General features: G+C 38.4%; 1 protein-coding gene and 1 pseudogene across 1 annotated transcript; one reads left to right on the top strand and one right to left on the bottom strand.

Annotated features, from left to right (window-relative positions):
* The window catches only part of LOC109674365 (calcium-activated chloride channel regulator 4-like), a 74,691-nt pseudogene that overhangs the window by 16,875 nt on the left and 44,582 nt on the right, over positions 1-13,234 (top strand).
* Positions 2,514-11,792, bottom strand: LOC141424673 (calcium-activated chloride channel regulator 4-like). Its single transcript, XM_074077945.1, has 7 exons — positions 11,634-11,792; positions 10,985-11,099; positions 8,124-8,232; positions 6,420-6,597; positions 5,753-5,971; positions 3,431-3,658; positions 2,514-2,630 (listed from the first exon to the last, which is right to left on the bottom strand). The coding sequence occupies exons 1-7, from the start codon at positions 11,790-11,792 to the stop codon at positions 2,514-2,516; spliced, it is 1,125 nt and encodes a 374-aa protein (XP_073934046.1).

Raw genomic sequence — 13,234 nt, 5'->3', positions numbered from 1 at the left:
TGTGGTATCTATACAGAATGGAATTTTATGCAGCCACGAAGAAGAATGAAATGCTATCATTCGCTGGTAAATGGATGGAATTGGAGAACATCATTCTGAGTGAGGTTAGCCTGGCCCAAAAGACCAAAAATCGTATGTTCTCCCTCATATGTGGACATTAGATCAAGGGCAAACACAACAAGGGGATTGGACTATGAGCACATGATAAAAGCGAGAGCACACAAGGGAGGGGTGAGGATAGGTAAGACACCTAAAAAACTAGCTAGCATTTGTTGCCCTTAATGCAGAGAAACTAAAGCAGATACCTTAAAGCAACTGAGGCCAATAGGAAAAGGGGACCAGGAACTAGAGAAAAGGTTAGATTAAAAAGAATTAACCTAGAAGGTAACACCCACGCACAGGAAATCAATGTGAGTCAATGCCCTGTATAGCTATCCTTATCTCAACCAGCAAAACCCCTTGTTCCTTCCTATTATTGCTTATACTCTCTCTACAACAAAATTAGAGATAAGGGCAAAATAGTTTCTGCTGGGTATTGAGGGGGGGAGCGGGAGGGGGTGGAGTGGGTGGTAAGGGAGGGGGTGGGGGCAGGGGGGAGAAATAAACCAAGCCTTGTATGCACATATGAATAATAAAAGAAAAATGAAAAAAAAAAAAAAAAAGAATCCACCTCAACCTAAAAAATAATTGATTTCAAATTAGAAAATAACTCAATATGCTTACAAATAAAATATAGTTTAAATTATACACATGTTTATATCAGAGACCTTATTATAATATTTTAAATTTATTTTAATAGAATGAGCACAGAACTAAGCACATTAATGATGCTCAAAGACTACATGAATAATATTTATTGAGTACTGTTTGTAACTTGAATCATTTTCCTGTAAAGCACCATATTTGAAACTTAGAGTTCCAAATCTAAGCACCTGGAATGGCAGATAAAGACAAATTAGCCTAGGACAAGAACTATATTTCATTTTCGGTAGCAGTTTTAATTGTACTGGGTTTTTTGTGTTCTATTTTGGGAAACTGAGTCCAAGCCAAGAGGAAAAGAAAGGCCATACTATCAGTGGCTTTGGGCATGAGAGTGAAGATTTGTGTTGATGTACAAATAGTTGGATGCAAGTAGTTGCCTATTATTTAAAAGCATGAATATAGAGTAATATATGTTCTGACATGCATTGAAAGCAAATAAAAATAGTGAAAGGCTCCTATACATTTATGGCATTCATACAACATCCCACATGCTCCTCCTACACAACTAAGTCCAAAACAAAGATCCTAAGATGAAACAGAGTTCTCTTTCTCTCAACTTTCTGGTTAAGTTTATTCAGTGAACAATTAACAAAGTATCAGTACTGAGCTGTGGATTTATAGGAGCTACATGGTTCCTGCATTCATAAAAAGAATTGAATTCAATTCAACAACATCTACTGAGCAGGACTGAGATGTAGAGATGAGCAACAAAGACATAAATAATATGTAAACCAATATGTAGGTAGAATAATATAAAGTTGAAAGGAAATGACAAAATATTAGAGGTCTACCATTTACTGAATGTTTGTAATATGTACTGTTTATGTACTGTTATATATTAAGTATTTTATATATGATGTAATTTAACACAAGTCCAACCCCGCCAATTGTCTCCCAATCACCACTCTTGCTCACTACAGCAGCAACCAGCATCACTTTCCCAAAACATAACTTGATTATCAGACTCTGATTCTTCAAGCCCTTCAGTGACTTTCTGTGTAATTAAAGCAAAATTACAACCCTCTTGTATTTGTTTTGAAGCTTTGAAAGATTCAGTCATTGTCTATTTCTCCAAGGACATTTTACAATCCGATTGTCAATCTCCAGTGCCACCAGCTCCTACCATTTCTTAGAGTCATTCAGTTCTTTTCTACATCTGTGTCAAAGAACTTTGCATTCCCCTTTATACAGGAACTGTTGTTTCTTTCACATCCTTCAGATCTTAGTTGTCTTTTAGACAAGGCCTCAGTGGCTTTCTACCTAAAGCAGTTCTCCATCTTCTCATTCTCCTTATCAGATCACCCTGTTGCATTCTTTCACAACACAGTGTCTGTAATATGTAGGTACTATTTTTTATTCCTGTATGTAGTATCTATTCTTCACTGGTGTCAGCATGCACCACAGAGGGAAGAAGATTTGTTTGGCACATAGCAAGCAGAAAGCAAATAAATGTTGAATAAATGAAAACAGGAACAACCTTATGTGCTAGTCTTCATTATTATCCCACTACCCATGAGGTAATGAAGGACGAGAGAGGTCAAGAATCATGCTTAGGGTAACAAAACAAATAAGCAATAATTGTGACTTTAACACAGACCTACATGTTACAAACCTACACTACAATGCCATGTAGTTCATAAAAGAGAGAGATTCAATAGAGTTGGGGGGGAGATAGAGAAAGTTACACAAAGAGGAAAGGAATTTGAAGAATTGGTTAAATTTTAGCATGTAAAGATTGGAAGTAAAATATTTTAAGCAGAAGAATTACAGGTGTAAATGTACAGAGTCAGCCAGGGGGCTTGGAGAACAATGCGGGCAATAAATTGCTTGGACCATAGAGTGTCAGGAAGGAAAAACTGAGGAAAAGTCTAGAAATATGGAAAAGACACAACTTACGGCTTAGGAAAATTTTGAGTAACATTAGACTGGGAAAATCAGACAATTTTATAGACCGTGAGTGGAAAAGAGGATTTCTATGCAAGAAAGTGACATAACTGATATTATTATGCATCAAGATGAACATTTGGATAAAATTCACTGTTTAAGAAATTAAGTATGTGACTCTAATACTGCACTAATCCTTATGATAATCCTGTGGTAGTCTTTCCAATTTCCTGCACTTTATAAAGTGTAGAGAATCCTAAGGGACTGAAAAGTTCAGTAAGTTTGCAGAGCAAGGAAGTAGCAGAGCTGCTACTGTGATGTCAAAGTTCACATTCTCTCTCACGAGGCTTGCTCTACTTATGACCACCTGTGCTCCATTGACGTTCATACCTACAGGTCAGTCAGCCTTGTCTGAATGTCACCTAAACTGAAAGGAGAACTGGCCCAAGGGGATCACACTGTGTAACTTGCTTCACTGCCGCAACAGTTGATGGTTTTTGTATCAACTCTTGGTGCTTATTTTAGCACCAGCCATTGTACAGTTACAAAAGAGTAAGGTCCCTGACTTCATTGTCCTTATAATCTAGTGCATTTTACGCTTATTTATTCTCTCACAGTATCCTCATTATTACACTGATCCACTCAAAATCAAGTGAACTTTTTCAATGTGCTTTGTCCGTGTCCCTTAGTTTTAATTATGTAAAATTATGTAGCAAGAATGCACAGCAGCACTTCACATTAAAATGTCCTGAAAACAAAAAAATATTTGCAGCATGATTTTCACCTGAAACACAGTTTCAATTCCTTTACAGATGGAAGTTCCTCCACTAGCTACTGAAGGTAAGCTTTCCAGCAGCGTATTTCGTTCAGTGTTGCCTTTTATTTGGATTAGTTCACTTTTAATACTGGCAGTATTATCAAAGTGAACCATCCCTACCCAGGATCCATTTTCAACAGTCTGCAGCAGGAAAAATTTTGCTGCTTGATTCATTCGGTTGAGGCGGTCACTAAGCTGAATAAAAAAGGATGAGAAAACAAACAAGTGATATTCAGCTGGAAGATAACAGCAGAGCACACAAATGAGCACATAAAATGTATTGATAGGAATTTTCTATGGATGTTAACTGTGTTTTTGAAAAAAGTGATTATCATCTTTTCAATTGATAAACCTGAACAAATACGGTTATGTTTATTATGGGATACATACAATTTAGTAAGCAACTCATGCTTTTTACCTAGAGCTGATTCCTGGTGCCAGTTAGAGGTGGAAGTTAGGGTAGAGATTGAGTTGGAATTAGGGGTGATGATTCACATCTTAGAGCATCTCTAATTACTCCTGAGATCCTTTGTGTCTGTTGTCTTAAGATGAAATCGCAACTCAGAGCTCACAAATCAACCAAACTATCTTCAACTCCAACCACGTTCGAAATTACCCAATTTACTGGGGACTAGTCAGGTGACTAGTGAAATTTACATGAACTGTAGCTAAATTCTGAGAAATCCAGTCCCACTCCCTATTGACCCATTTCCTCATCTTCTCCTAACCTTTACCCACCTCTTCTCCACCAGTGAGTTAACTGGAACTGACTCTTAGGCAACCCATCAGGACTCATATCCGTCTTCCTAGATGATTGCCCAGGACATATGTGTACCTCTTCTTGTATTTGTCTTCTCCAGTCCCTATCAGCACACTCATGAGTGGAACCTACCCAGAACCCCAATTTCCTTCTGAATTCCTAAACCCTCTCATAGTGAAACACTTGTATGTCCCCATATCCGAGAACTCTTCACTATTTTGCTTTGCCTTTATACTTGAACTACCAGCACCCTGTGGAGGGCAGGCTGCCCATCTCTCAATCGGGAACATTTCCTCAACCATTGTGTGGGTTTTGGTTCAGCACTTTGTTGTCCTTGTGAAGTCCTGTGTTCTTGTGGTGCATTTCATTGATCTGCATCATTCTCTGCCCTTCTAAATAACCACCTTCCCCTCATCTGCTGAATGTTTTAATCCTGGTCTTCAATATGTTCTGTTCCACCTCAAATATGCCATCCTTCCAGGTTTTTTCTCACATTGCATGTGTTTGTTTGTAGTTTGTTTATTTCAACAGGTATTTATTAGTCACCGGTATGTGATGAATCTGTTCTAAGCCATAGCAATATAAAGATGCATCTGACAATGTTCCAGTTCCTATGGGCAGTCCCAGTATAGTGGGGACAGTTGTGCAGTTTCAACAAAATATATAGTAATAGTGTATCCACAGGGCAGTGCTGGGAATCATCAGAATTGCCTACAGCACCCTAAATGACCAGCCCATTTCTCCTGGAGGAAGTGTCCCTCCTAAATTATGAAGAACAAGTATTCATTAACCAGGCAGTGGGAAGAGAGAGAACACATTCTCTACTGAACTCTGAACTTTTGCTTTTGTTTGTTTCTTTCTTTTTTGAGACAGGGTCTTGGTAGCCCAAGCTGGCATGAAGCATGCAGTCCTCCTGCTGGGATAACAGGTGTGCACCATGCCTGACCATGACCTTCTCAAGGACATGAATCTGTTTTCTGAGTCTAATACGATGCCTGCCATTCACAGAATGACAAGAGAAGGACTGAATGGCTGCATCTACTCAGATATTCTTTATGGTGATGCTTTTTTTTTGTTTGTGTCATTGAGCATAAAAGGGGACACCTGTACAGTTGATATAAGTAAAAGAAAGCAATGTTAGGAATTGTGCTAATCTAGTAATCCAGTCTATCCTCCTGTCTCCTAAGCATTTTCAGTAAAATGGTTAAAAGCAGTTTCATATTTCAATCTCTAGCTTTGATCTTGCCACTAAACAACCTCAGAGGTCTCCTTGCTCAATCATCCATGTTTTGGAAAAAGTAAAAAGACATTCTTAAGTTAGATCTTCTTAACTCCGCTAACATATGTCTTTCGTTCTTTCACCACAATATTTTTTTTGCAGAATATTGATGTCACAATCAGAGGAAGTGATGGTACTTTATGCCACCATGCAAGCTGGAACAAGCCAGGTACAGGTAGAGGTTAGTGTGTTCTTAGTATCCTGTTACCCCCGTTGCTATGTCCAGGAAAAAATGGTCCCATGTACTTACAGACATGCTTCCAGATTTATCAAGAACCAAGCACACAATTCTTTCTCTGGGCCTCAGCAATGAGAAGACAGGTGGAGGGGGCGATGTTTCCATTGGTGTGGAATTTTTAAAGTCCTCAGAATTGCTGATTACCTCCCATGTACTTCTGTAACCACATTTTATGTTTTGTAGACTTGGAGCTTCATGGTTATGGGTTTTTCCATTACAGAATTCAACTACCTGAAAGGTTAACAAAATTAAAAAATAGTATTACTCTACTATGCATTAAAAATCCTAACTACAAACCTGAAAAAGTACTTTTTTGAATAAAATATACCAACAATCAATATTATAGTTTAAGCAGATTTGCTGTAATAGTACCAATAATAATAGATATCACTAGTTGAGTGTTTACCATTTTTCAGCCAATGTTCAAAGAACTCTCTCTTAATATATTGAATCCTTATTTCACCTAGACAGCTATTTTAAGATCAGATATGTCAGGGCTGGGGATGTAGTCTAGTGGATGGATTGCTTCTCTACCATATGAAAAGACTTGGGTTCAATCCCTAGCACTGTAATAATGCTAATATTAATAATAATAATTAATAAGAATAAAATTTAAAAATGAATAAAATCAGCTATAACCTTGATCATAAATTCTGGTAGTAATGATTGGCATATTTACCGAATCAATACTTTTCATAAACATTACGGAAGCCTTTTCTGTTTGAACTTCATCAGGGAAGAACTGACAGTCTTTTTCATACAGTTTCGTGGTAGAATTAGTTCTGCATGCTCTAAATACACAGCTGCCTCCTTGGCATGTGTAAACTCTGTTTAGACCAGAGATACCTGTGGAACACCTGAAAATAGGTGACAGTCTTTGAGTCAACAACCTCGTTCTTAACACTTTTTTAAACGGTTCTCTTCATGATGATCTTTGTGTCAAGATGCCTTTGTGTGTATACCATGTACTTTCTATGCTGACAGCAAATGTTGAGAGTTCTAATCCAAGTATTACCTTTTTTTCCCCAAGAAATTATAGTGAGAAAATTTCAATGTGACCCTAAGATATACATAATGTCTGTGTTCTCTGCTGGGATTGAAGCTGCTGGTTTCTTGCTTGGCCATGTCTCCTGCTGGTTTTGTGGCAGAAACAGCACTGCAGGCACACCTGGATGAGCGAACTTGTGAAATCATTTACTTTAAGTAGCTTGAAGTTCTGGGCAGATTTGTTTTCGAGGGAGAGATATACCCCCAAAGAGTGGGTCATGGCAGCTACATGTGTTTTGAAAATTTGAGGACCAGTTTTATCAAAAGGAAAATGCCACTGGGAACCAAGAATGAGGTGCTGTTGAGAAGGACAGTAGAATAAGGAGAGATGGTGGCATTTTAGCATTGGCCATGGGTGGCGGTGATTATAGAGCACAGGCTGAATGTGAATATATCTCATCTTTTCCAGAGGCTTCCAGTTCAAATTCAGGAAGCAATGACTGGATTTCACTGAGTAATGTAGGGAGTCTTTAAATATATTTGTGCTCCTATTGGCTGCAAACCTGTTGAACATAAGGATTGATCTTTATGAACAATCTCAATGAATATACTGCAGAAGAAACAGTATTTATGACATACCTCATTGTAATCTATGTAACATTTTAAACATGCATCCCTGAAAACTGTGCAGTGGGCAGAGGAAGGGCCTTCATGGAAATCATGTACTTTTCAATTTACCTTTCAATAAGTGACAACGTCTGTAGCCCAGAAGGACCTGTAACATTGATGAGGCTGCCTCCATCCAATTTTAGGCAAGTGTTCTATCACCTGAGACACAAGTGATAATATCTTAATAATGGCACCCAATTTTGAATGTATTCCCCCCCAACAATTTTGCCCTCTTGACCTCAGAATCAAGAGGATCCTCTATTAACAGCTGTGATGCTAGACTGATTTTTTAAGTGACATTTTAAAATCTCTGAGAAGTTCCTAGTTGACTGGTTGAAGCTGCTTGATATCCTACTCAGCTCACGTTAGCAGTATATAACCAGTTTTGTTCATTTTATGGAATATGGATGATTTTATGGACCTCCACCTATAGTAAGTTCCTCTACATAGTGTATAACCTTAGTCCAAATGAGTTCTGGCACCCTTGGCAGAGAGGTATAATATATCAAATTGCCCACCAAAAGTTAAATATTAAATTTATGTGTATTTTAAATAGGCAACCAGCTTATTTATGATCAGTTTTCTAAAAACTTAAAACAGTTTGTGGTATAACATGTATTATTTTCACTGAGACAAATCGCACAATTATCATTTGAAAGAAGTCAAAGCAAGGAAAATAAGACCAGCTAAAAGCCCGAGGTAACCTAGGAGAGACAGATAGTCATGCCTTGTTGCTTCAATTTTCTTTGACTTAGCGCTGTAGAAAGGCTGGTCTTCATTGTACTCATCAAACACTCCCCAGCGGAGATGGGCCCACTCGTGCACAAGCAGTCTACCTGTGGGAAAGCATTTTCAAAGATGGTCATAATTCAACTGACAAACTTAGTATCTTAAAAATTTGAATGGCACACACCTGTAATTTATGCAGTTAGGAATAATAAAACACATATCTATAAATGCTCTTGAGGGGGTGATAATGAAATAAGGATTGGGAAGCACTATTACAGATCAGATAAAATTTTGCGGATGTCAAAAGGAAGTGATTCACTTCTGATACATGAAGGATTAATTATATGAAGCAGATAAAAAATTCTTTTTGGCACTGCTGAAGCCTGGACTCAGGGCCTTGCATTTACTAGGTAGGTGCTTTTACCACTTGAACCACACCCCCAACCCTTTTTCCTTTAGATATTTTTAGCATAAGGTCTCTCATTTCTGCCTAGACCACACCCTTCTATCTAGTAATGTGGGTAAAGCACATTCATTTGGAAAACTGATCTTAACATTTAGATTAATCTAGATGAAATTGCCAGTGTATTGTTGTGGGTTAGGATTATGAGAAGCCCATGAGAGCTTAGCATAAGCACAGTTGTGCTCAATGATATACAGGCTAAGTTTGGCAGGGCCCCAGCCACAGAAGGGGGTGAAGGAAAATGCACCGCACCTCAGCTGCTTTTCCTAAGTTGTTTACATTCAGAGAACTAGAAAGGATGCTGCACATAAGCAATCCTAAAACTGTTTGATGCCATTAATGATTGGAAGAAATGTGAGACACAAACAGCATGGGCTGATACAAGCTGAGGAGGACAGTTGTAGAAATTGGTATTAGATGGGAGTTTCCTTTCCTCACACCACCCCAAGGAGAGGCAGCAGGACTGGGTGCCTGATGAATGGAGTTAAGGAACAACCCATAATAGAATTAAAATGTTGATCACAGAACACTTTGTCACCACACTGAAAATAATATCACCTTTTAGTATCATGAACTGAAATTTACAAAGATTAGTTAGTAAGAGAAATTGTCCCTCCATAAATTTTATCATCTGTGGGGGAACTGATGGGTGAAAGGCCCTTAAGAACATCTACTGTACACGATCAAGTCCACTACATGAGGAATCCTGGATGGTGGATGATGATGTTAATTTCTTCATCATGGTGCAAGCATCCCAGTCTACCGTGTTGTGATCACGATAGGCTCCTGTTTGATGCTTCCTGGTTTAACAGAAGCCCACACTAGAACTGTTCTTCAGAAATCCAGGTTCTCTTCCTGGTACTCTTAAGACAGTCTAATGTGCTGACTCACGTGCACTGTATGAACCAAATTCATTGAATTCAGAACCGTGGGATTAGTCAGAAGGTCAGAGTTCAGATAACTGAAAGCCCAGAGGACTGGCTTGGAGGGAGAAAGAGGGCTTTGGAGAACTCTAAGGTATGTTGTAAATTACTTCAGTATTGAACTAAGACAGGTGAAAGAACTCTCTCCCTTTCCTGAAGAATGCCTTCCTCTTTTAAATTAAGTGATATTTAAGTATCAAGGAGTTGTTATGTTCTGTTTGAAGAGATGACTTTATGTATATGAGATAAAAGTGTATTTGGTGATCAAATTGAGTTATAGATTGAACAAATAGGGTTGCTATGCATGATTGTGTGAGTTGTACATTGTTTAACTCAAGGGATTGTATTTATTTTGGAGTCACAGAGGCCCTAGATGGCTCTCTTGAGATAGTGATGTGTTCATTGGTTATGGAGAGATTTCTGAAATCCCCTGAAATATAATGGTTTTCAAACATTTTATGGGAAGAATTCTTATTAACTCCTATTAAATGTCTTCTCAGAATTCTTATAACATGCTAGTTGGATCAAAGAAGATGAAGATATGAGTGTTTGCAAAAGTAATTAATTAGGTTCTCTAAATGAGCACCACTGAGCTCCATCAGAATTTATAGACTATAACTTACAAATGACATACTGAATCACTTGAGCACAACTCAGTTCATGCCCACCAAAGGCTTGAACAATGAGTTTCAGGACCCAGGAGAGAAGGAGTTGAAAATGAGGCTTTAGTAGATGTGGAAATGAGGGACATGGAAAATAATCCATACAGCTGTACTGTCAATCATTACACTGCATGGAATATTGTAGCCTGAAGAAACTTCAGAAAATCAGAGTCATAGGCTTTGTCCTGTAACCTTTCTCTTCCTCTATTTGCCCTCAGCCAGAGGATTCATATCATCTGCACAGTGATGACTCAAATATTTATCTACATAAATATTATCATCCCAAATTCAGATTGCTTTTTCCTCTAATTGCATGCCTAAAAAGTGTATCAATTGCAAAATATCCCAAATAATTCCAGATCCTCAAAGTGCCATTTTTTCTTAGTTTTTTCCATCCTTTCAAGTGTTCAGGTTAAAGACTTGAAGTCTTCCATGACTCAGTATTTCCTTCCTTCTTCCCCTACACTCCCATCCAGACCATCAGGAAGTATTGTCTCTGATACTCTCAAAATATGTTCAGGATCATACACTGTAATGATCTCTACCATGTCTTCCCTGTCCTTGTCACCATCACTTCTTACTGCCTAATACTTCCCACCTGAGTCTTTCTGCACCTCTGTTCTGCAACAGTGTTTATACAGGATGTGTGGCAAGTGCAAGCCCTCCACCATTTCCTCCACACTGCAGTCAGAGAGTCCAGAACATACACAGGAGCAGTTCCTCCATTGCTCAGAACCCTTGAAGGATTCTCTTCTCACTCAGAGTAAGAGCCAATGTCTTTTCAGAGTGCACTGCTACCTCTTCCACTAACCCGCATCCATTGGCTCATCCTCTGGTGTTTCCTTGGTCATATCAAGTTGTTCTCCCTTCCATGCTGTTCCTGTATCTAAGGATTTTAATAAACTCTTCCCTAATTCATATTGTTCCTGTTCAGATGTCACACCATCAGCAAGGTCTTCCCTGACTGTCCTACACCAAACAGTAACTCATGTCTCCCTTTTTCCCAGCCACTCTCCACACTCTGTACCTCTTTCCTGGTTCTGTGTGCTCCAGCAACCTACCACCTGTCCTGCAGGTTTACTTTTATTAATTGTGTCTCAGAAACGAATGTACACTCCGTGAGGGCAGAGACTTATTTTTTTAATTTATTACTCTCTGCTCCAGTATACCTTAAGCATTCAGTGAATAATTTTTTAAAGAATATTTGAGCCTGAACACTAATTTACAAACCAAGAAATTGAAGACCAGAGAGGCCCAGTGCCTTGTCTTTGGTCTTGTGGTGAGATTGGATGGAACTCCATCTAGAGCTTCCATCTCCCTTGACCCTCTCCAGCAGTGTCCTCACTACAAACCCCCTGCTTTTAAACTTCCTGGAGCACTTAGAAATTTGCATAAGAATTATTCACAATTAACGTTTTTTCTTTTCCATAATTCAACTAGAAGAAATCCATTTTGCTTACCTTTAGTTGTTCAATTATGTTTTCATCTTCTGGTACACCAGGATCAATAGCAACAATAATGTCTTCATAACCATTATCGTTCAGCTTAACAAAGGAACTGTTTGACCCCTGTAGCAGGTAGAGGAGTAAGAGGAAAACTAAACCTCTGAATAACACCATTGTTCTTCTCTAGTTCCTCAGAAGGCTTTCCTTTCACCTTGTGTCTTTCCAGGTATATATACTCCCCCAAATTGTCATCGTTGACTGATTATGGGATGTTGCCTGTATAAAGGTCAATGTTACACGTAGGGAATGTACATGACTTCAGGTTATATAATAGTTTTATTGTATGTTATTGTCCAGTAGAATTATGAAATGCACAGAACATTTTCCTCTTATGCAACATTTTTTCTGGTGGTATTGGGGTTTGAACTTGCGGCCTTGTGCTTGCTAGGCAAGTACCCTACCACCTGGACATGTCCCTACCCCTCTCTTAAGATACTTTTTGATACTTCCTATATTTGGGCAGTTTCTTAAATATATTCACCTAGTTTAGATATTTTCAATAAAGTGGGATGTGAAAATTAATAAATGAGCAGACCCAATAATGCTAACGTTGTTCCTCATTTTCAGAGCAATATAATTACTCACTAGATTATTTGTCCCTTAAAGAATAATTGTATGGGCCGGCATGTGGCTGTAATCCTACCTAGTCAGGAGGCAGAGATCAGGAGGATCTCGGTTTGAAGCCAGCCCAGGCAAATATTTCGTGAGACCCTGTCTTGAAAAACCCTTAACAAAAACAGGGCAGGTGAAGGTCCTGTGCAAGTCCCATTACTGGGGAAAAAAAAAGACTAATTATATAAATAATGGGAGACAATATAAGACTATCAAATGAGGCCAGTTCAGTTTGAATCCAAATTTAAAGGTCTTTAGACTGATACATTTAAGAATATTTGGTGAAGTTAAATTACTAGAGTAAACTAAAAAAGAAATTCTGGCCAGTAAGCATATAAGAAACACCTGGTACTTTTGTGGTTGCTATTGAGGCAGAGTGAGTAATGTTAATAGTCAGTACTTACTCAGTGCTTACCAGGGTACAGATAGTCTTACTTAACCCCCAGTCCTGCTCTCTAAGGTAAGTATGTATATTATTTTATGTGATAAGAAATTGATTTAAAACTTGCCACAACCTCACAGCTCATGAATTTCAGAATCAGGATCTAAACCTGCATTCTTATTTCAGAGTCCAGGGATTTAATCACTCCATAATAATGCAATTTTCTTTTTAAGGAGAGAAAGGGGTCATTTACGAATTGTGATGATAAATCAAGAATGTTTTATCCTAAAGTAAAAGCAGCCAGGTCACTTCACAGGACACAAAAGGAACCGAAAATAGAGTAGTAGAAATTGCCTTCAAGAGTTCAGATAAGAGGATAGAAACAATGCTGGATTCTTGGCCACATTCCAAGACAGAGGCTTCATCATGTGTGCCTGGACTCTGTCTTCGGAGGTACCATCCAACACACTTCTTTCATTCCCCAGGAATACCATGGGATAATTAATTGTACATTAAATGAATTACTACCGTGTACAATGATGGAACTGTTACACTGACAATC

This window comes from Castor canadensis, chromosome 7, assembly GCF_047511655.1.
Source record: "Castor canadensis chromosome 7, mCasCan1.hap1v2, whole genome shotgun sequence".
NCBI lineage: Eukaryota > Metazoa > Chordata > Mammalia > Rodentia > Castoridae > Castor > Castor canadensis.
Note: the sequence above shows the minus strand (reverse complement) of the source record. Positions and strands in the feature narration are given on the sequence as shown.

Excerpts from the sequence above, each read along its gene's own strand:
- LOC141424673 (XM_074077945.1), bottom strand. The coding sequence starts at position 11,792 with ATGGTGTTATTCAGAGGTTTAGTTTTCCTCTTACTCCTCTACCTGCTA. Across the intron at positions 11,100-11,633 it reads ACATAATTGAACAACTAAAG|GAACAATATGAATTAGGGAA; the intron begins GTAAGCAAAATG and ends ACATCTGAACAG. Across the intron at positions 2,631-3,430 it reads GAATTGAAACTGTGTTTCAG|ACTTTTCCTCAGTTTTTCCT; the intron begins GTGAAAATCATG and ends CCATATTTCTAG.